The sequence below is a fragment of the Staurois parvus genome, unplaced genomic scaffold (genome assembly GCF_062004578.1).
Source record: "Staurois parvus isolate SC_StPar_1 unplaced genomic scaffold, SC_StPar_1.0 ptg000432l, whole genome shotgun sequence".
NCBI classification, from domain to species: Eukaryota; Metazoa; Chordata; class Amphibia; order Anura; family Ranidae; genus Staurois; species Staurois parvus.
This window is the reverse complement of record NW_028318228.1, coordinates 13952657-13976739: the sequence shown is the minus strand read 5'-3', so window position 1 is coordinate 13976739 and position 24083 is coordinate 13952657. Positions and strand designations below refer to the sequence as shown.

The following is a 24083-nucleotide window of genomic DNA, read 5'->3' as shown; positions in this document are numbered from 1 at the left end:
TAAGGCGTCAGCATACCAAGACATTTTGGACAATTTCATGCTCCCAACTTTGTGGGAACAGTTTGGGGATGGCCCCTTCCTGTTCCAACATGACTGCACCAGTGCACAAAGCAAGGTCCATAAAGACATGGACGAGTAAGTTTGAGGTGGAAGAACTTGACTGGCCTGCAAGGAGTCCTGACCTCAACACCATAGAACACCTTTGGGATGAATTACAGTGGAGACTGCAAGCCAGGCCTTCTTGTCAAATGAGCTTCTGGAAAAATGGTTAAACCTTCCCATAGACACACTCCTAAACCTTGTGGACGGCCTTCCCAGAAGAGTTGAAGCTGTTATAGCCGCAAAGGGCGGGGCCAACTCAATTTTGAACTCTACTGACTAAGATTGGGATGCCATTAAAGTTCATGTGCGTGTAAAGGCAGGCATGCCAATACTTTTGGCAATATAGTGTAGATAGGTATTTACTGTATATGGGCAGCACAGTGGCTAAGTGGGTTGTCTATTTGAATCCCAACCACGGCACCACCTGCCTGGAGTTTGAATGTTCTCTCTGTGACTGCATGGGTTATCTCCCACAGTCCAAAGATGTGTTCGGGGATCAATTGGCTCCTGTCTATATTGGCCCTATTATGTGCATGTATCAATGTGGGTTAGGGACCTTAGATTATTATTATTATCATTATACAGTATTTATAAAGCGCCAAGAGTTCGCTCAGCGCTGTACATTACAAAGGGGGACAGAACATGTGACAGAACAATACCAATACAATGCAAAACATGAGGGGATTGAGGGCCCTGCTCTTTCGAGCTTACAATCTAGGAGGGAGGGGATAGTGGTACAGGAGGAGAAAGATGTGGGGGATGGAGTGGTAGGAGGAGTGGAGGAGGTCGGCAAGTTAGCAGGGGGTGGGGTAGGCTTCCCTGAAGAGATGGGTTTTCAGGGTGCGCCTAAAGGAGAGGAGAGTAGGTGATAATCTGATGGGTTGAGGCAGGGAGTTCCAGAGGATGGGTGACACCCTGGAGAAGTCCTGCAGGCGGGCATGGGAGGAGGAGACCAGGGAACTAGAGAGAAGGAGGTCTTGTGAGGAGCGGAGTGTGCGTGCTGGGCGGTACTTGGAGATTGTAAGCTTCTTGAGAACAGGGACTGATAATAATGTATATGTAAAGCGCTGCATAAGTTGATGGCACCATATAAGTACATACAGTATATTCACTCACTATAAGTTCTGATTCATGCACATCATCGTTGTGGACAAGTGACAGAATGGTGGTATAAAACCAAAGGTACTCTAAAACTCACTGTTGATTTTGCCTCTTTTGATTAAAAACAGCATTAGAAATACATCAGAGCGATTTTCCAGTCTGCTCTAGAACTGTAAAGGATGTCCACAAAATAAAGGGCCACAAGCAGTAGCTTGGCAGAAGCAGCACATTTTTGGCAAGACTACACGTTGCTAAGCTAATGAGCATTCCAATAGCTCCAGTTTGCATTGCCACCCTTGTAAGATCAAATGAACAATTATTGGACTGTCACAGATCTTGTGGTGCCTTATAAGTAACGGCATTCTTAATGAAAGTTTTTGTAAATACCTATACAATGTCTTCTGATTACCTTTCCCAGAGTGTTCTAGGCAGCATATTTGTATACTAGGCATTGCTTTGCCAAATCTCTGGTGCTTGGCAACAGCGTAGGAGCGGATTTTCTTTTAGCAAAACAAGTTGTTTCTTTTGAAAGTGGCACAAGGCTTCCTCTCTGTCAGAGGCTGTATGAAGGGAAGCATGGGAAGAAGTCAGAAAGGAATTACTTCTGTCCCAGGAAGGTCAGGTGAGAGGAATATTTCACTGGCTCCTATAATAGTGCTTGCAAAATTGTGATTTTTTTTTTTTTGTTTCTCTCAATCACGTGAATCTGTTCTTCTAATCTTCTGATGAACAGGTAATGCTGGCCATACACAGGTATTTTGAGCAATTTTAACCATTTTCAAGTAGATTTTGACAGCAAAGAGGATCAAAGAAATTAGAGCAACCTACCATCAACAGGCAGTGATAGTGGTTGGATGCATTGGTCAATGACATTTTTTCTGGTGTAAAGAAGTTGATATTGCTCAGAATGTTCTTGTATGGCCAACATATGTGTTGTGAACAAAGATGTCTATCAGGAATCACTCTGATAACTCCTTTGGTGTACTACATACAAGGTCAGAGATATACCTCTTTCTCCTTGGGTCAACTCTTGTGTGCTGCCCCTTCCTATCCCTATTACCTTACTAGCCTTAGTACAAAACTAATGAAATCAGAAGTCCTGGAAAACAAGGTCCTTCAAAGCAGAATAGAAAGAGGCAATTTCTCCTACTGAACCAGGGTGTGCAAACTATAATTACATTATACACTCAGCGGTCACTTTATACCTGTTCAATTGCTTGGCAGCACAAATTGCTAATCAGCCAATTACATGACAGCAGCTCAATGCATTTAGGCACCTAGCCGTGGTGAAGACAACTTGCTAAAGTTCAAACATCAGAATCAGAATGGGGAAGAAAGGGGATTTAAGTGACTTTGAACATGGCATGGTTGTTGGTGCCAGATGGGCTGGTCTGAATATTTAAAAAAAAACTGCTTATCTTCTTGGAATTTCATGCTTAACCATCTCTAGGGTTTACAGAGAATTTTCCGAAAAATAGAAAATATCCAGTGAGCGGCAGTTTCAGGGGTGTATTTACCACAAGGCAAACGAGGCATTTGCCTAGGGTGGCATTTTTCAGGGTGGGCAGCACTGCCCCTCAGAAGTAGGGACTCACACAGCATGGGGACCTGGTGGGTTCCGAGAGAGGCTGTGAGTTTCATGACAGTGTATGCACAGCCCGACTCTCGTTCCAAGGGATGTCTGGAGCTGTTAAGGTGAGTGTCTCTCTCTCTTGCCATGGGGGATGGTGGCTGGTGTATGGGGACAGTCAGGGGCAGACTGACCATTTGGAAACTCTGGCACTGCCCGAGGGCCCGGGGTCAGTAGGGGGCCCCATGAGATGCCCCTGGTACCTTTTTCATAGGCTTTTTTGAGTTTGGGCAAGGACACAGGGGCCTCATGATCCCCTATTGCCCGGGGGCCCCATGAGTTGTCAGTCCGCCCCTGGGGGCAGTTGTAGTGGAAGGCTCTCTCGGGTGGGAGGCAGGGGTGTTGTTGGTCAATGTCAGGATCTCTCTGTGGGGGGTGACAATTTTTGTGTTGCCTAGGGCAGCACAAAACCTAAACACACCACTGGGCAGTTGTGTGAATGAAAATTCCTTGTTGATGTCAGAGGTCAGAGGAGAAAAGGCATACTGGTTTCTGCAACATTCAGATGGTTGGGTCAGAATTTGTTGTAAACAAAATGAAAGCATGTATCCATCCTGCCTTGTATCAATGGTTCAGGCTGCTGGTGTAATGGTGTGGAGGACATCTTCTTGGCACTAGCAAGGTGTTCCTAATAAGGAGGCCGGTGAGTGTACAATATTCCACCAACAAAAAATGCATCTACTGTGCCGTGCCAGTAGAGGATGTTGCAGCATTACACTAGCAGGATAGGCTGTGTGACCTATCTTTTTGTTATACCTGGGGATATATTAGTTGATGTATGAGAACCATTCCACCCTGGGCCACGGCCCATGTTGGATATGCAGTAATCTGGCCCTGGTTGCATGACAAGAGGCTGGAAGACACTGGTATCCATTTGCAAGATGCAGTGATAGTTTAGTTGAACTAAAGACGTGAAGAAGCGGCCCAGGTGAGGATGGTGCTGGATCGCTGCACTGGTAGGTTTGGATTTTTTTTTCGGGGGGGGGGGCTGAAGCTCTTCTTTAATGTATGAAGAGTAGTAATAGGAGGAGGGGGAGGGATAGTAATAACAGTATCAATAATATGACTTGAAACTGATATGGGCCAATAAAGCTAATGAGAGTTTTCATATTGTTGTCTTATATATAAGCATAGAAAAGTGTCGGAAGAAAAAAGACCAAGTGGTCCATCAAGTCATCCCCATTTGTTTTTAATTTATGCATGCTTTGGTTTTTTTGTTAACTTTTTGTCTAAGTATAGATCTATGTTTGAATGAAGATTGTCTGAATCCAGTTATTGTTGACTGACTCATTAACTCTGCTGGAAGTCTATTTCAAGCATCAACTACGCTTTTAGTAAAATAATGCTTTCTAAGATTAATTTTGAACTTTCCTCCAGTTAGTTTAAGGACTTGTCCCCGTGTTCTTAGTCTTGGCTTCATATTGAACCTTATTCACCCCCTTGATGTATTTAAAGGTTTCAGTCATGTCTCCCCTTTCCCTTCTTTTCTCCAGACTGTACATGTTAAAGTGGTTATAAAGGCTGAAAGTTATCAGAGAGCTGATTGAGGAGAGCTCTGAGAGCTGATTGGAGGAAAGAGACACCCCCCCCTCCACACAGCTCACAGGAACAGAGCTGAGGCTGTCGATCTGCCGGAGGTCCCTCCCCTGTCACCATTTTTCTCTTGGTGTCAGGAAAACTCATCAGAAGTGATTCATTCTGATAGTAGAGGAACGAAGCAGCAAACAGGAATGACACTTAGTGTTCTTAATTGAGACAAGTACGCAATATAGAGGGATATGCTTTGTCTGTATGTCATGTCTGAGGTTCACAACCACTATAAAGTACAGTTTAGAAAATCAAAGGTTACAGCTAGTTAGTAGACATTGCCAAGAACACTGCTTTAGTTTTCTTCCACTGGCCCAATATGTAGGACATTACCTGTTCCTTTCTTGCAAGTAAATGGCAGATGGTAATTGCAGGGCACATCATTCCACTCTCCTCTCTCATGCCAAATCATCACCACACAGTCTTCTCCTGTGGCAAAGAAGTTATCTGGTTGATTTGGCCTCCAGTTTTCATATTGCTAGTAGCCAAAAACAAAGCAACATTTTAGTATGTTGGAATGTTGTTGTTCCTATAATACAGTATATCATAAAAAAGCATTAAATGAGTCTATACAACTATAAAAACTTCACAACAAAGACAGACTTAAACAAAAATCCTACCCATGGCACATAAAAAGAGTCAATTGCCAACATACATCATTTTATTCTTATGTTGTACTTTTAATGGTTTATCAATCAGATATTTACGACAGTTTCTTTTCATGTAGGACTGCATCTCTCCTAGAAATGTATTCTTCAAAGTACTGCTTGACAACCATTTCCTTTTCTATAGGTATGTGAAATTTGCTACCATGCCAATTCCATCATTGGTGAATTCTACTATTATCTGCATCCTTGTTGCTAGAGTGTCTTTTTGGATTGGTATGTCAAGATGACTGGTTGAATGGATTTAAAGGGTATGTAGACCATAACAATGGACTTCTCTTGTTTGGTTCCTTTTGGTCTGTTTAATATACCATTGAAAGTATTTTGTCATATCTGCTTGGTAAGTTAAAAAAACATACCTATTGATCTTTTTTTTAATCAGGTGCAGAGAGGGGTTTAGCATGGAGTTGGTAATTAAACGGTAACTCTTCGTTCATTGAAAAAATACAGTAATATAGCAAATTTGTAGAAATAGTTTATGCAATTGCTACTCAATCCATATGATAATTTCATGTTATTAAAAATTACCTTCCATTTCAGTCTGCAGTCACTGTAACTTTTTGTAAAATGCAATGACAATCTGAAGGTGTTCTACACAGCACTGGTGTACAGAATATCTCCAAAAATGTAATTTCCTACTTGTGTAATTGGCTCACTGATTTTCCCAGAAGTCTGCACGTCAAGATTTTAGGCATCCTTAGAAATTGTGGTTTTGGTGAGATACTTCCTAAGGGATAAATACTTCTAAAGGGATGCAGACACTGCAGCTTTTCTGATCAGAACACTGAGCGTGCACCAGGTGATTATAATGAACCAGACCCTCCCATTCAGAAGGAGTCTGCAAAAGACAGCTATTTCTTCACAGCAGAAACAGGTAGGAATCTACAACAAAATTTGTTAACATCCTAGCAATGTACATGTGATTTCCCAGAGGAGATTATCTTTTTCTCAACAAACGTGGAGTTACTTTTTAAAGATTAACATCTTTCTTTTTCTTTTCAGCATCATGATTAGAAGTTTCTCGCAGTAGGTTAACTCACTGTCCATTGATCATCAAAATGTGTCCGTATGCAAGGATGTTGTATATATTGAATGTTTAATTATTTTGCTATTTTAAATAGTTTTTTTTTATGTATTTGCCTGTATCCAAACGTGCTAAAATTTACTGCCTTATAGTATGTGCTCCAAGCAGTGAAGAGCAAGCACAGGGATTTCATAGGCATATATAGTTAATATTTATAATGTATCTGGAAAACAAAGTCCCTTTATTGACATAGAAGCTCTTTAATAAAAAGGAAAAGTCAATCACAATTTTTGGTTTGAAGTAAGCAGGGAATTCTCTGAGTATTCTGAGATCCTTTTTGATATAATTTTACATTTGTATATTCCACAGCTTGTGGGAAGGAGTGCTATTTTGAAATGTTTGTTTTTAAATGTCATGACACAGAGACATAACATAGGCACAGGGGGGTTGAGGGTGGGGGTTCAGGCTGCCTACTAATGTATGAATTGCAATTTCCAAAAACATTCCCTGTTCCCAGTGTTCCTCCGTTACAAATGGTTATAGAACAAATTTGAGCACAAAAACAAAGATAAAAGAACTGTATACTTGATAACTAACTAACTAACTAACTAACTAATATATACATAGTTACATTACAGTTATATAGTTAGTCTGGTTGAAAAAGACGCAAGTCCATCTGGTTCAATCACTAAAAGGGGAAGAAAACAAAATTATAGAATCCTATATACACAATCCTATACCCATAGTTGATCCAGAGGAAGGCCAAAAACCTCATAAAGCTTGATTCAATTTGCTCCTGCAGGGGAACAAAAATCGCTTCCTGATCCCTGAGAGGCAATTGGATATTCCCTGGATCAACTTTACCTATAAATATTAGCATCCAGTTATATTGTGTACATTTAGAAAAAAATCCAGACCTTTTATTAAACAAACTACTGAGCTGGCCAAAACCAGCTCTTGAGGGAGTCTATTCCACATTCACTGCTCTTACTGTGAAGAAGCCTTTCTGTATTTGGAGATTAAATCTCTTTTCCTCCAGATGTAGAGTGTCCCCTTGTCCTGTGTGATGACTTTAAAGTGAATAGCTCTACACTGAGTTCACTATATCGACCACTTATTTATACATATTGATTATATCCCCCCTTAGGTATTATACATGGAGATCATATCCCCCTTAGGTATTATACATGGAGATCATATCCCCCCTTATGTATTATACATGGAGATCATATCCCCCTTATGTATTATACATGGAGATCATATCCCCCTTATGTATTATACATGGAGATCATATCCCCCCTTATGTATTATACATGGAGATCATATCCCCCCTTATGTATTTATACATGGAGATCATATCCCCCCTTATGTATTATACATGGAGATCATATCCCCCTTATGTATTATACATGGAGATCATATCCCCCTTATGTATTATACATGGTGATCATATCCCCCCTTATGTATTATACATGGAGATCATATCCCCCCCTTATGTATAATACATGGTGATCATATCCCCCCTTATGTATTATACATGGAGATCATATCCCCCCTTATGTATTATACATGGAGATCATATCCCCCCTTATGTATTATACATGGAGATCATATCCCCCTTATGTATTATACATGGAGATCATATCCCCCCTTATGTATTATACATGGAGATCATATCCCCCCTTATGTATTATACATGGAGATCATATCCCCCCTTATGTATTATACATGGAGATCATATCCCCCCTTATGTATTATACATGGTGATCATATCCCCCCTTAATCTCCTCTTCTCAATAGAGAATAAATTCAGTTCTTCCACTCTTTCCTCATAGCTGAGCTCCTCCATGCCTCTTATCAGTTTGGTTGCCCTTCTCTGTACTTTCTCCAGTTCCCCGATAACCTTTTTGTGAATTGGTGCCCAAAACTGAACTGCATATTCCAGATGAGGTCTTACTAATGATTTGTACCGGGGGAAATGATATCTCTCTCTCTGGAGTCTATACCTCTTTTAATACAAGAGAGGATTTTGCTCGCTTTAGAACCTGCAGCTTGGCATTGCATGCCATTATTAAGCTTGTGATCTACCAGAACTCCCAGATCCTTCTCCACCATTGATTCCCCCAGTTGTACCCCCCCCCAGTATGTATGATGCATGCATATTCTTAGCTCCCAAGTGCAGAACCTTACATTTATCAACATTAAACCTCATTTGCCACATAGTTGCCCATTTACACAATGCATTGAGGTCGGCTTGTAAGTTGGAGACATCCTGTAAGGACGTTATTCCACTACACAGCTTGGTGTCATCTGCAAAGACTGAAATTGGATTTATAATCCCAGACCCAATATTTTATAAATATATTAAAAAGTAAGGGTCCCAACACTGAACCTTGGGGTACACCACTGACACCCCTAGACCATTCAGAGTATGAATCATTAACCACTACTCTCTGATTTCTGTGTTTTAGCCAGTTTTCTATTTATTTACAAACTGATTTTTCCAAGCCTGTAGACTGGGGGTCAGTAACCAGGTGGCTGGTAGATCGTGATCTGGGCTTGCTGACCCACCATCCCAGAGCATCAAACCAAGTGCAATGCAGAGGGACTACCTGTAAAGTTGGAGCTGTAGTAGGGAGTATGAGCCACATAAGCCGATGCCTCCTTTGTATTGCTGGTTCCTATCCCATGTGGAGTGATACCAACAGCACTCCACCTCTTATCCCAGCTAGCAGTCTGCAGAGTGGTGCCCGCAGCAGGAAAGAAGAGATCTTCAGGTCAGTGTGAAGCAATACACTGGGCATAATAGTATAAGGCTGCTTTCACACTGATGCGCTGCGGTTTACCCACTCCAAGGAAGCAGTGCAGTGTCTCTATAGACTTCTATTATATCTTGTGGGTTTGGTGCACTTTCTGGAAGTGCACCAAAATTCCTGAATGCAGGAGTTTTGGTGCGCTTTCAGAAAGTGCTCCTCACCTGGTATACTGCACTGCACCCTCGTTGTGGCTAAACCGCAGCACATCAGTGTGAAAACAGCCCTTTACTATTATCATGGTAGTATGGTAGTATGGCAATTAGAGATTTGAGGTGTGAGGAGGTGACACTGTTCCTGGTGATTTTTTACTTCTCCCATGTTGTTTAGATAGATCTCCACTTGCCTACACCTGCTGTAGACTTTACCTTACACATTACACGTGTGTGGGGAACTGTATCAAACTCTTTTTCAAAATCCAAGTATACCACGTCTACAGCCACTCCTTTGTCTAAGGTTTTGCTTAACTTCTGTCTTTCATGAATCCATGCTGTCTGTTGCTTAAAATATTTTTTTCCAGCAAGAACTCATCTATGTGGTCTTTTATTAAACTCTCCAGTATCTTCCCAACTATAGAAGATAAACTAACAGGTCTATAATTACCTGGTAAAGACTTTGATCCCTTTTTAAATATTGGTACCAAATTGACCAATCCAGTGGTACTGAGCCAGTGATTAAATAGTCTCTTAATATTAGGAACAATGGCTTTGAAAGGACAGAGTTCATTTTTTTTAGCATCCTTGGTTGTATGCCATCTGGTCCAGGTGCTTTATTCACCTTTATTCTGTCTAAATATTTCTCACCCATATAAATTTTGAGCCAATGTGGAGCTGTGTCAATACATCCCCATTATGGACAAGAGCTCCCCCATGCTCCTTTGTATACACAGAGATGAAGAAGATATTTAATAAATTTGCCTTCTCTTTGTCCCCAGTCACCCACTTTAGATTGTTTTGTAAAGGGTCTACATGCTCGGACTGGACCTTTTTACTATTAATATATTTGAAGAATTTTGAGGGGTTTGTCCTACTATCGTTTTCAATCTGTCATTTGTTTTGAATGTTTGCATCCTTGATTTCCTTTTTACATATTCTGTTATATTCTTTGTAAAATTTAAATGATGATAGAGTTCCTTCATTTTTTTTTTTTTTTTAAAAGCTCTTTTCTTATTTTTTCTATTTTAATTTTGCACGTTAGTAACATCGGTTTTATTTTTAGCCTTTTATACTTATTGCCCATGGGAATATATTTTGCAGAGTGTTCACATAGAGTCTTTTTGAAGAATTCCCATTTCTGTTCTGTGTTCATCAATGCCAATATTCCCTCGGAGTCTAAATCTCGGAGAGCAGTCCTTATCTTTAGAAAATTTGCTCTCTTAAAGTTCAGTGTTTTTATCTTTCCCGTATGCACTTGTTATTTACAGCTAACATTAAATGAAATCATGTTATGGTCACTGCTACCCAGATGTTCTTTTATTTGGACATTAGCAATGAGCTCTGCGTGGTTGGAGATTACCAGGTCCAGCAGAACATCATTCCTAGTTGGAGCCTCTATAAACTGTACCATAAAATTGTCTTAGGTTTATACATGTTTGCCCTTTAACTGTTCTAGCAGTGCCAATACTCCAATGAATATTAGGGTAGTTAAAATACCCCATTACTATCACTGTCTCAGCCCTTGCAGCCCTTTCCATCTGTGTCTCCACTTCCTCATTAACACTCGGAGGCTGTAAACAAACTCCAATGATTAACTTTGAAGTACGCACATTCATATGCAGTTCCACCCATAATGCTTCAGCCTCATCACACTCTCCATCAACCAGGACAGCCACTTTTACATTTTACTGTGGGTATAGGATTATAACTTTTTTTATGGTTCAACTAGATGGACTTTTGTCTTTTTTCAGCCAGACTAACTATGTAAGTATGTTTTACCCTGTCTCTCCGCAAGAGAGCATAGCCAGGAATATTAACAGCCCAGTCATGTGAAGAATGAAGGCACGATTCAGCAATACCAATTAAATTATAGTTCTCTTTGTGCACCAAAGCTTCACACTCACCTATTGTGCTTGGCAGACTTCCGGAATTGGTGAACAAACACTTTAATTCATTATCACATTTTGCTCTTGTGTTTTGCATATCTTTTTTAGTAGTACAAAATACAAATAGTACTGTAATTTAAAATGGTTGTTTGAAAAATGGGAGCCTTCTTATCACCTACTATAACCCCCCCCCCCCCCCATCTATCCCCATTCTATCCTTCATTATTGTCTGACCCCTAACTGACCTGTGTGCCCCATTGAATTCTAGTTCACCCTCCCCCCTCAATCCCAGTTTAAATACTCCTCCAGCCTTCCCATAAACCTCTCCCTTAGCTCAGCAGACCCCCTTCCATTTAGGTGCAAACCATCTTTAGCATATAGGTTGCACCCCAATGAAAAGTCAGCCCAGTGCTCTAGAAACCCAAATCCTTCCCTCTTACAGCAAGTCTTTAGCCATGCATTCAGTTCGAGTTTGAGCTTTTCTCAAGTGGCATAATTTAGTAACAAAATCTTTTAGATTTTTTGGGCGTGGTGTGATTGTGTGTGAAAATGTTATAATATTTTGTTCTATATTCTTAGAAGTCCCAAAATCAGAGCGATTTCTACACAGCTAGTTATTAGGAAAGAGGTTTGATAAATTATGGGACCAGTTATGATTGCGTAATTAGCTGCTGTGGATTAGGATTGACCTCCAAATCCCAATTTGCAAACATGAGGAGTATAATTCTGAAACTTCTATATTCTTCATCAAAATGTTTAAATATATTTGCTCATGTATACTTTGTGACATGCTATTCATGGCTTTTGATGAATTATAGTTACTTTTATAATGTTAATCAAAATATCTAAGTAGATATTTGACCTCTTAAGACTTCTTACTCTCTAGCTCCCTTATCTCCTCCTCCCATGCTTGTCTCCAAGACTTCTCCAGGGTGTCACCCATCCTCTGGAACTCCCTACCCCAATGTTTCAGACTCTCACCTACTCTACTTGCCTTTAGGCGATCACTGAAAACCTATCTTTTCAGGGAAACCTATCCTGCCCTCTGCTAATTCTGGAATCCTCTACTCTTCCAACCAGTCCATCCCCCACAGTTACTACCTACTGTACCATTCACCCCTCCTTCCTAGATCGTAAGCTCCAAGGAGCAGGGCCCTCAAATCCCTCTTGTATTGAACTGTATTGTTACTGTATTGTCTCCCAGTATAATGTAAAGCGCTGAGCAAACCGTTGGAGCTATATAAATCCTGTATAATAATAATAATGTAAATGTAAGTACATAACACTTACCAGAGGATTGCCGTCAGACCAGCGGAAGTCATTCTCGACGGTTTTATCATTTAACCCAATCCATTGATAGTCTTGTGCATTTCCTGTTATTAATTACATTGTGTTAATAAATGCATTGATGTGGATACAAGGAGAATTCAGGAAATTTTTAAAACAGCCACATGTGTCTAATTGCCCTATGTGCAGTCATGGATGTCGTTACTTATGTCAAGGCAAAACAATAAAATATGAACCTTCAAATTAATTTCTATTTACTGTTAATGGAACTCTTTTTTTTTAAATTGATGATTTACTGAAATGAAAAACATTTTATATCACCTAAGTTAATTTGTGTAAACTTCTTTTCTTGAGCAGACTGTAGGCTTGATTTACTAATACTGGAGAGTGCAAAATCTAGTGCAGCTCTACATAGAAACCAATCAGCTTCCAGTTTTTTTTTGTCAAAGTTTAATTGAACAAGCAGATCTGCTACCATGCACCACTGTGCCAGATTTTGCACTCTCCAATTTTAGTAAATTAACCCCTGTGTTTTTAGATAAACGTTTTAGAATAGAATAAGATGGCCTCTATGGGCAATATGTTAAAATAATACTAAGCATTTATGTTCTCTCAACAAGTTACAAGCCCCTATGCCAGGCATTTCTGCCAGATCATCATTCCAGAGCAGGGCGTCTTTCAGAGCATTTCTCAATCGACTCAACAGACAGATATTTTTATTTGGTACAGTGCTGGTGTACCGTTTTCAAACTCGCATTTCAATTTCTTTGTCTAATTAAGTATTTACAATCCTTAGGCATATTTGCTTTTAATGTCCATAGCAAAGTGTTTTGGAAGGGTGTCATGAGAAAAACTGCTCTAAACTTAAAAACACAGGCTGGCATGTGACTTTGCAGCAGGTAGCAGAGATCTGATGGCTGGGAGTGCGTCTCTTAAAGGCTAAGTCCACATTTTCCAGAAAATAGCCCATGCAGTCAAAGGGTCCCAGTAGGTATTAAAAATCTGTGCGGCTTTATAAAACTATCTTTAATTTCATTGTTTTACCCATAGGACATGTGGGTCCTTATAGAAGCCTGGCTAAAAAAACTCCTAGTTAGCAACCCCCATGTCCTGACTTGTTGCTAGGTCATGAAAACTGTTGGATGCTTACTTCTAGCATCACAAGAGTGAAAAACAATGGTTTTCCTTTCCTAGCAACAAGGCAGGATGTGGGGGTTGCTAACTAGGAGATTTTGTAGCCAGGCTTCTGAGGGGACCCAAGTGGCCTATGGGTAAAACAATAAAATTAATGATCATTTTACAAAGCTGCTGATTTTTTTTTTTTGCACCTTTCCCTGTGGGGCGGGAAGCCTTATTCTGTTTGCTGGCCATTTCCCTGGGTTTATCTGAGTTTCGGGGGACACACTGAGGTAGAGCTGCAGATCCACCATGTTGGATCTCTGGGGCCGCTGCCGGAGGGATCCTGTAACTGTGGAGGAACCAGTTATGCTCTGAGGGTTTTTAAATAAATAAATATATATATATATATATATATATATATATATATATATATATATATATATATATACACAGTTAGGTCCATATATATTTGGACACAGGCACAATTTTCATACTTTTGGCTCTGTATGCCACCAGAATAAATTACAATGAAACAATCCAAATGAATTTGAAGTGCAGACTTTCAGCTTTAATTCAAGTGGTTGAACCTAAATATCAAGTACAAATTTTAGGAACTGAATCATTTCTATACACAGTCCCTTCATTTTCAGGGGCTCAAATGTAATTGGGCAAATTAATATAATCATAAATAAAATTTTCATTTTTTAATATTTTGTTGAGAATCCTTTACTGGCAATGACTGCCTGAAATATGGAACCCATGGACATTACCAAAGACTGGGTATCCTCCTTTATGATGCATTGCCAGGCTCTAACTCCAGCTGTCTTAAGTTGTTCTTTGTTTGTGGGTCTTTCTTCCTTTAGTTTAGCCTTCAGCAAGTGAAATGCATGCTCAATTGGGTTGAGATCAGGTGATTGACTTGGCCATTGCAAAATATTCCACTTCTTTTCCTTCAAAAGCTCCTGGGTTGCTTTTGCAGTGTGTTTTGGATCATTGTCCATCTGTACTGTGAAGCGCCGTCCAATCAACTTTGCTGCATTTTGGCTGAATCTGGGCTGACAGTATATCTCTAAACACTGTAGAATCCATCTGGCTGCTTCTGTCTTCTGTCACATCGTCAATAAACACCAATGACCCAGTGCTGCTGGAAGCCATGCATGCCCATGCCATCACACTGCCTCCACCATGTTTTACAGATGACGTTGCATGCTTTGGATCATGAGCTGTTCCAAGCCTTCTCCACACTTTTTTCTTCATTCTGGGACAGATTAATCTTAGATTCATCCGTCCAAAGAATGCTTTTACAGAACTGGTCTGGCTTTTTAGATTTTTTTTGGGAAAGTCCAATCTGTCTGTTTTATTCTTCAGGCTTATGAATGGTTTGCACCTTGTGGTGAACCCTCTTTGTTTGCTCTCGTGAAGTCTTCTCTTGATTGTAGACTTTGACAATGATATGTCCACCTCCTGGAGAGTGTCCTTCACTTGTCTGGATGTTGTGAATGAGTTTGTCTTTACCATAGAGAGGATCCACCACTGTTGTCTTCTGTGGATGTCCATGCCTTTTTATGTTGCTGAGCTCACCAGTGCCTTCTTCTTTTCTCAGAGTGTACCAAACTGTTGATTTGGACACTCCTAATGTTGCTGCTATCTCTCTGATGGGTTTGTTTCATTTTTGAATCCTTGATGTAGGTTCACAGCAATAGATTCCAAATGCAAATACCACACTTGGAATCAACTCCAGACCTTTTACCTGCTTAATTGCTGAAGAAATAATGAAGGAGTAGCCCTCACCTGGCCATGAAACAGCTTTTGATTTGATTGTCCAATTACTTTTTGACCCTTGAAAAAGGGGGATGGATACTCTTAAGAGCTGTAATTCCTAAACCCTTCCTCCAATTTGGATGTACAGTACATATCCTCAAGCCCATATCCATTATATAACTATAGCTTGAATATGTTTTGGTAAATACCTGAAAAAAAATATTGTGCCTGTGTCCACAAATATATGGACCTAACTGTGTATATATATATATATATATGGAAACCTTTTGAAGACCCCTTATATTAGGCAGTAGGAAATCAGCCGGGGTGAGGAGCAGTGACAGAATCAAGGTAGCGAGCCCCATAAAACACCTATGTTCACATGCCTGGTGCGGTTATTTCCCCCAGATCTTTACCATCTATTGGGGCCCCTTGACTGCATTGACCATTTTCTGGAAAAGGTGAACTTAGCCTTTAAGGGGTGTGTTGGGAAATAGACTTAGGCTGGCCATACATTATACAATTTTCTTATGCAACTTCCTTTAGATTTACCTTCAACTATGTAGTGCAAGGGCCTGCCTGATTACATGCAAATTGAAAGTGTTTAGGTTTGACCTAATATTATATGGTTTTGGTAAATCTAAGGGAAAATTCTACACATGAATTGTATAATGTATTGGCCAGCCTAAGTCTATTTCCCAACACACCCCTTAAAGGCTAAGTTCACCAAATAAAAGAGAGTCCTGCAGAACTTTATAATGAAAAAGTAAACTTTTTTTCCAGCCCATAGGCTGCTTGTGCAAATCCTATTATCTGTTCTATGTATGATAGGCAACAAAGGCCCAGTGCTCAAAGCTGAAATTGTAACAATATCATATCCATGTTCATGGTGTAAAATTAAGTGAATAAATTGCTCACCATTTACAAACTCTTGCTCCTCAGATGACAGGATGCTAGATAAATGTGACTGATGGCTTCTACATGTGTTCTCTGCATCTATCCAGGTTTCTCTGTTTGAGAAGTGTTGGAAACAATGTCCTTGGAATTTGGTCCAGCCTTCATCACATACTTCAATATCTAGGAGATATATGAGAAAAGAATGAAGTGAGGGAACAACATCTATAGCTAGAAGGTTGGGAGTCCACTTTGAAGCTTCTTTCAGTTGTCAGAACTTTGAACCTGTAGAAAACAAAATGTCAGTAACAACAAATAACAGAGACAAAGTTAAAAAGGTGTCTTTTACCTGAAAATGTTCAGTAAAAAGAGATGTCAGATGACCTTACTCAGCCATACACGGATTCAAGACTTACACAAGTAAAAGAAAAGAGGTTTCAACTGCAGGTTCCCCTGATGAATCAAACATCTACCTTAGATTGTACGCCCCTTGAGGGTTAGGGTCCTTAGATTGTACACCCCTTGAGGGTTAGGGACTGATGTGAATGTACAATATATATGTAAAGTGCTGTGTAAATTGACGGTACTATATAAGTACCTGTAGTAAATAAATAAATAAAAATCTACCAAGCAACCATTTTAGTACCAGTGAATGTAAGTATAGGATGTTCATGGTGCCAGTTACTTTCCAGTTGGCGTTTTTACTATGTTCAATGTAATGTGCTAAATAAGTAGGCCTTCACACTATTCCTCCAACTGATACCAGTGATGGGGCACCATTCCTCACACTAAAACCATTGATGGGCCATTGTTTACTCCCTCTAAGTCACTTTGCAAAGAATACCCAATCACATGCAAGGAAAATAATAACAAAACAGTGTTTTTTCTTGCTCATGATTGGATAATGGAAGTCAACAGATCTTCATCATCATTCACTAAGCAAAGTAAAATTTCCCTTGCAAAGTGAAAGTTTCTTGCATTATGACTTCATGCACAAGCAAAACAAACAAAAAGATAATTTTACTCATCATGAAATATGTCAGGCTTATAAAACACTGCAATATTAAAGTGATTGTAAAGACAAAAGGTTTTTTACCTTTATGTATTCTATGCATGAAGGTAAAAAACCTTCTTTGTGCAACAGCCCCCCAGCCCCTCCTAATACTTTCCTGAGCCCCATCGCGTTCCAGCGATGTGCATGAGAACCTCGGCTCCCCGGGGATTCTTCCTCCTCATTTGCTGAGGTAGCAGCAGGAGTCACTGGCTCCCACTGCTGTCAATCACTGCCAGTGAGCCAATGAGGAGAGAGAGGGGTTGGGACCAAGTCACAGCACTGTGTGTGATTGGACACTCAGAGTAGCGGCTCGGGATCGAGCCTGTTTCGATGACCCCATAGCAAGTTGCTTACTCTGGGGGCACTCAGCAGGAGGGAGGGGCCAGAAGTGCCAGTGGGGACCAGAGAAGGGTAGGATCGGGGCTACTCTGTGCAAAACCACTGCACACAGCAGGTAAGTATAACATGTTTGTTATTTTAAAAAAATAAAAAAAAATAAAAAATGCCTTTAATATCACTTTAAATCCTAATGTAAAGAACATTGACAGGCATAAAAAAGGTGAGTTAGAGATAAAAAAGAAAAAAAGATTTGAAGTTTCTTATATTTTAAAGCTAACAATAAAGCAGTCACATATTTGAAATGCTGCTATTTGTTGTTGGAAGTGTTCTACAATTAATTTAACAATGAAAATAAGCTTTTTTTTTACGAAAAAAGCTGTTACCCTGTGCTTCGTAAATCAGTTATTTAAATGAAAACATTAATTTAATCATTTTGACCTCTGGGGCATTATGGCCTCTAAACAGACAATTGCTTAAAGTAGATGAGTGAATGAATAGATTTTCTATTACTCCAAGTTAACACTGACCTTTCTGTAGTACAGAAATAAAAATGCAATTTCCTGCCTGAGCATTGTCTGAATGTAAGAAAGCAGATTTTATTTTTGAGTCTCAAAATCGTTTGGACACTTGTTCATATTTTCTTTTTAAGAAAAGTTTGTTAGGATTTTTTAAATTGTAGGAAACTATTTGTTGCTGAGCGCATCTTGATGTAAATGAAAGAAGCCTTTTAGGTAATGCTGAAAATCAGCATCCAAAAACACTAAAGCAATGGCAGGTGCATATGTGGTATTTTATTTTTTTTTTCATAGATCATAAAAGAGTTAATTAATTAATTAATTCAGTTATCTGTTGACTGATGTGTTTTACATATCACATCTATTCAACAAGGAGCTAACTGTTATTCAGCATTAAAATGTAGGCATATGGCACAGATGCTTTATATATTCTAATGCCCTGCCACTTGTTTAAAATGAATTACAGTATGTGGCGCTGCAACTCCCATCACATGATCTTATGACAAGCATGCTTCAGGACTTCCAGTACAGCGAAGGGGTACTTTATCAAGCAGATTCATCTTATCTCTAAATGAGAATATTCCAGACTGGGCAGCTATGCACTGTGGTATCACATTGTAAGAGTGGAGCTTCTCTCAGGTTCTCTTTTTTCTTTTCTAATAGGCAGTTTGTGTTGTTATACTGACTGTTGGTGTTGTATGTTTTTCTGCATCCATAGTTAAAGACAGTGCAGCTCAGCCCCGCCATCTATAAACTCAACAAAAAAAAAGAAAAAGACAATACAAGACTGGGTTGCTCCTGCCCAGGGACGGACTGACCATTTGGAAACTCGGGCACTGCCCGAGGGCCCGGGGTCAGTAGGGGGCCCCATGAGATGCCCCTGGTACCTTTTTAGGCTTTTTTGAGTTTGGACAAGGACACAGGGGCCCCATGATCCCCTGTTTCCCGGGGGCCCCATGAGTTGTCAGTCTGCCCCTGCCTACCACCAAAGAACAATCTCAAAAAAATGTTCCCGCTCCTGACAATCACAGCGATACCACATATGTGTATGTTAGTTGTTTGTACCCATAGTATGGCCCAGAAAATAGTGCCCCTGGTACCTTTTTCATAGGCTTTTTTGAGTTTGGGCAAGGACACAGAGGCCCTGGGGGCCCCATGAGTTGTCAGTCTGCCCCTGCTCCTGCCTAAAGATACCGTATCATTGCCCTTCAATACACCTGATCAGCAGAACACATGAATTAAAGTGCAAGTTCAGCTTCATCAAAATTTTTCAAAAATCCCCCTAAGCAATTCCATATTGTCAAAATAGTACATCGAGAGTTGGTTCTGGCCAGCTCAGTGGATTGCTTCAAAAAAGGCCTGGATTCTTTCCTAGATACACAGAATATAACTGGATACTAACATTTATAGGTAACGTTGATCCAGGGAATATCCGGTTGCCTCTTGTGGGATCAGGAAGGAATTTTTTTCCCAGCAGGAGCAAATTGGATCATGCTTTGCTGTTTTTTTTTTGCCTTCCCCTGGATCAACTGTGGGTGTAGGATTATAACTTTTTTTTTTTCTATGGTTGAACTGGATGGACTTTTGTATTTTTTCAGCCAGATTAACTATGTAACTATGTAAATATGTACATGCAAGCGCTCCTCCTGTTTTGAATGGTGCACATCCTCCCATTACATACACATGTTGGCCCTTCAATCTCCCTCTGCCCTGCCTTTTATAGAATGGGCTAGACATTTGTGCACTCTCTAGCAGCTGCTCGTTGCCATTTAAACTGTACAAGTGCACACTGCCATCTCTTCTGCTTCAGCTAAGCTCAGTAGCTGTTGCTCTAGACCAGGGGGTGGGCAAACTTTTTGACTTGAGGGCTGCAATGGGTTCATATATTGGACCCGGGGGCCGGACCAAGAGTAGATGAATGATGTGTATGTGTCATCCATAGTAAGTATAGTAATATTCCCCCATAGTAAGCATAGTAATTAATCCCCCATATAGTAATTCATCCCCCATAGTAATTCATCCCCCATATAGTAATTCATCCCCCATATAGTAATTAATCCCCCATATAGTAATTCATCCCCCATAGTAATTCATCCCCCATATAGTAATTCATCCCCCCATAGTAATTCACCCCCCATAGTAATTCATCCCCCATATAGTAATTCATCGCCCATAGTAATTCATCCCCCATATAGTAATTCATCCCCCATATAGTAATTCATCCCCCATAGTAATTCATCCCCCCTATAGTAATTCATCCCCCCTATAGTAATTCATCCCCCATATAGTAATTCATCCCCCATATAGTAATTCATCCCCCATAATAATTCATCCCCCATGACAATTCATCCCCCCTATAGTAATTCATCCCCCATATAGTAATTCATCCCCCATAGTAATTCATCCCCCATATAGTAATTCATCCCCCCTATAGTAATTCATTCCCCATATTAAGTCCCCAAGTCCCCCCTGTGTCAATTCACTTACATTTGCTCCGCGCGTTCCTCTCGCCGTGTTCCCGCGCCGTTCCGGTGTAGCATGAAAATCTGTCTCCTATGAGGATCTGTCCCCCTCGACGTATCTGCGCATGTGCCAGTTTCAGGCATTAGCAGCCGATCGGCGATCTCCGGCACATGCGCAGATACGTCGAGGGGGACAGATCCTCATAGGAGACAGATTTTCATGCTACACCGGTCTTCAGGGCGGACTGTGAGAGGAGCCTAGCTCCGCGGGCCGGATTAGAAGGTCCGCCAGGCCGTATACGGCCCGCGGGCCGTAGTTTGCCCATTGCTGCTCTAGACCCTTCAAACTGCATGCTCTCGCCTACTGTAGCAGAGCTAGGGGGCAAACAATTATAATGTCCAGATTGTCCTGCAAATGGCAGCATGGAGGGAGACTGGGGAGCCGCCTGCATCGGTAATGGAAGGCTGTGAACCAGTTAAAACAGGAGGAGAACCGGTATGTACTATTCAGAGGATGTGGAAATGCATAGGGGGATATTTGGAAAATCTTTCTGGTGGTGAACTTATACTGTAAACTGGATTTACAACTGTAGATTTTTTGGAATGTTCATTCAATTATCTAAGAGTTAAAGGCGGTGATTCTACAAATGCTTTTGACCAGAGTGAGCGTCAAACATTGAACAAGGATAGAAATATTCGATTGAATCGAAAGTTTACAAAATATTTCTGATCATTAATTGGCTTCCAGCCTAGGAAGATTGTAACTAGCGTTTTGCGCATATGTTTGTCAAAGTTAATTCAGATTAGCAATTGAAATCCAATACATTGACATGGTACTCAAATGAAAAGTTGTTCAAAATGAGTTGAGTCTATGAAAGCACCATCTAATGCTGAGAAGAATGTCTTTATTCCTTTCTTTTTCAAACATTCAAATGAAAATCTACTGGTGTAAGGCCAGTTTTATGCTAAGGAATAGGTCATGACAATAACCAAATTCCATCATCAAAGAAAGGCATACTTGATGAAACATGTTTTAGCTATGTGTGTTGTATGTTTTTCAATATTTACTTAAAGTGTTAATAAAGTCAAAAATTATTTTATAATTAAAATAACAAACATCATATACTTACCTGCTCTGGACAATGGTTTTGCACAAAGGGGACCGTGTTGAATACTGTTAATATTGCAGGCTTCTGGTATCTGGATACTACACTTGGAGAGAAGAGATATTTTTCTACTTTCACAGAAAGTTGAAAACCCCTTTAGAGCCTTGAGGTGAGGTGGCGGTTTTGAAATTAAAGTTAAGCTTGAGGGACGTTGTGGGGGTGGATTTGGCACGACAGTTAACCATACCTGGCAACATTCACAAATAGTTTACATGGACTAGTAGGGCAGACCCTTGATGCTTTTACACCCAACTCCCATCCAGTGACATCACAGCTTTTTTTGTGACGTGAATGTTGGGTTTGGTTTGCAAATATATTTGATATGAATAACGGAAATGGTTTTCCAGTGAAGGCCATGGAATTCCCACATCCCTTTGTTTTATGGGCCCCAAAAATTTCCAGTTGTAGTTTTGATACATTGACTCTTTGGGAACCTGCAGTTGGTTAGAAACCTTAAAAGAGAAGACAAACAACAGTGATTATCTTGTTGATCAGGTCGTATGAAGTTATATCCTGTAATCTGAAATAAAATCACATTATTCGTGAAGAAGAAGGAGAGAAACTGAAAGAGACAAAATCAGATTATTCACTCTTCTCTCACAGGTAGGCCTGAGCCCACCAAGAAACAATCACTACCCTTGGCTTTGGAAGGAGGGACGGTCTAATTTTGGTTGGGATGCAATTGTTAGTAAAATTAGCTCAAGCCACATTGGTCGTACCGATCTGACATAGGTCCCCTCCGTAGCTGGGAAGGCATAAGCATTTGAATGAGTCGATGCCATCAACGCAGGTAGCTCCATTCACACAGGGGCTTGGAAGGCATTCATCAATGTCTGTAAAAAATCAAGGTTCTGCCATTAGGACCTAGGACTGCTACCTAACAAAAAAAAAGGAGAGCACATCAGATTACTTGAGTTGTGCTGTTCAAATGCTGCTTCTAATGGAGACATAAACACATGTATGTCAGTAAAAGGACATAGAAACAGTGTTAGGCTAATAGCGCATGTCCCGTACATGATCCCAGTCTATAGTAGTTCACTAAGGTCAGTAAAACATATCTGAATGTTGAAATTTTTATTTTTAACTTTTTCAACTACTTAACTTTTTAACTACAGAACATTGAATATTAACCATTGCTGATTTTTTGTAAATGGTAATCTATAAAAATAATATAAATGTAGCAAAATTGTATCTACATCCTTACATTGGGGTTATAAATGGCATTTTTTAAGTAAAGTATGTAAAAAAAATAACTTCAGTAATGATCAGCTGAAGTAATGATCCTGATACATCATCAATGTGTAATTTTGTTAACAGTAATGTTATCAAACATGATAACTTGTAGGACGCGTTAAAAAAAATTCCTACTGGTCAAATTATATTACTACATATTTAGGGTACTGCGATCAATGAATTCCAAAAGAAATTTCTTTTTATTGTGCTTTATTTGCAGAAAATATTTCTCTGGGGTCATTTGTCATCAACCAGAGTATAACACTGAGTGTTCACAAACACAATTTGTTGCAAACAACCAAATTGCGTTGTTTCAAGCATAAAGCATTGTAATGAATTCACATACTATCCCTAAATTGGATGTATGTGTGTGTTAGGAAAAAAAATATTTCAACGTTTATATCATATTTTTTTCCAGGAGTGGTTACTGACAATCTGATGCATTTATTATGTGTTTAAAAAAGGTGTGAAGTCACATTAAAAATAAATATATGGCTTTTGCACAGGAAATGAGCTCACTATTTGCGGCACATAAGTAAAACGCACACTCAGCATTCTGATTTAACATGACTGATGGTTGAAGAAACTTTTTGTGGCTATTTCAATGGTTTTAAGGCTTAAGGGTTAACGCTCTTTAGCCCAGCATGCTCTGTGTTTGACAGCAAGCAGCAGCAGTTTGAACCAGCCCTGAAGGCACAACCGCTGACCAAGTAACTCGTTCTCCTTTTTATTTTTGAATTAGCAACAATTAAGTCTTAAGCATGCCATAAGGGAAAATTAGGCATTTAGCTAAAGCAAGGCAAACAGCAGGGGAAGGTGGGAGCTTTGACAGGCAGATTAGGACTTTCTAGGCTTCTTTGCCCCTAATGGGCCAGCTGTGGTATCTCCCATTTGATTCCTGGAGGAAAAAGAAAGAACAGGAGAACAACATATCACCATATTACATACCAAGAACACACCAAATGTTTTGCATAGGACCTATTATACAAAACACTACAAGGGCAATGCCAGATGCTTGTTATGTTCACAAGCTCCTAGTGTTTCTATGCAATAATATGTAGTCCAACAACATTTGCCAAAAGGCTGTTGGAGGATCGTGTTTTGTGTCTAAAAAAATAATAAGTACACATCAGTAAATCGCAGGTGCAATGCAGGGCTCCTGCAGACTGTCAATGTATCTGTCTGCTCAAACCTTGTATGGGGAGCCAATTACACAATGATGGGAAGACATCAATGATCTACCTAGAGTGCTCACTAATGCCCTGGTATTTCCATGAGAACTGCAAGCTG

The 24083-nt window shown here is 39.9% G+C and overlaps 1 protein-coding gene across 2 annotated transcripts in view; it reads right to left on the bottom strand.

The window, feature by feature from the left end:
* The window catches only part of ACAN (aggrecan), a 203342-nt gene that overhangs the window by 8521 nt on the left and 170738 nt on the right, over positions 1-24083 (bottom strand). The window contains exons 14-17 of one of the 2 annotated variants that reach the window (XM_089687669.1): positions 22280-22393; positions 16049-16207; positions 12254-12336; positions 4754-4898 (exon numbers count right to left, since the gene is read on the bottom strand). In XM_089687669.1, the coding sequence (XP_089543795.1) occupies positions 4754-4898; positions 12254-12336; positions 16049-16207; positions 22280-22393 (501 nt within the window). The remainder of the gene's footprint in view (positions 1-4753; positions 4899-12253; positions 12337-16048; positions 16208-22279; positions 22394-24083) is intronic. The other variant, XM_089687670.1, reaches the window with a different exon arrangement.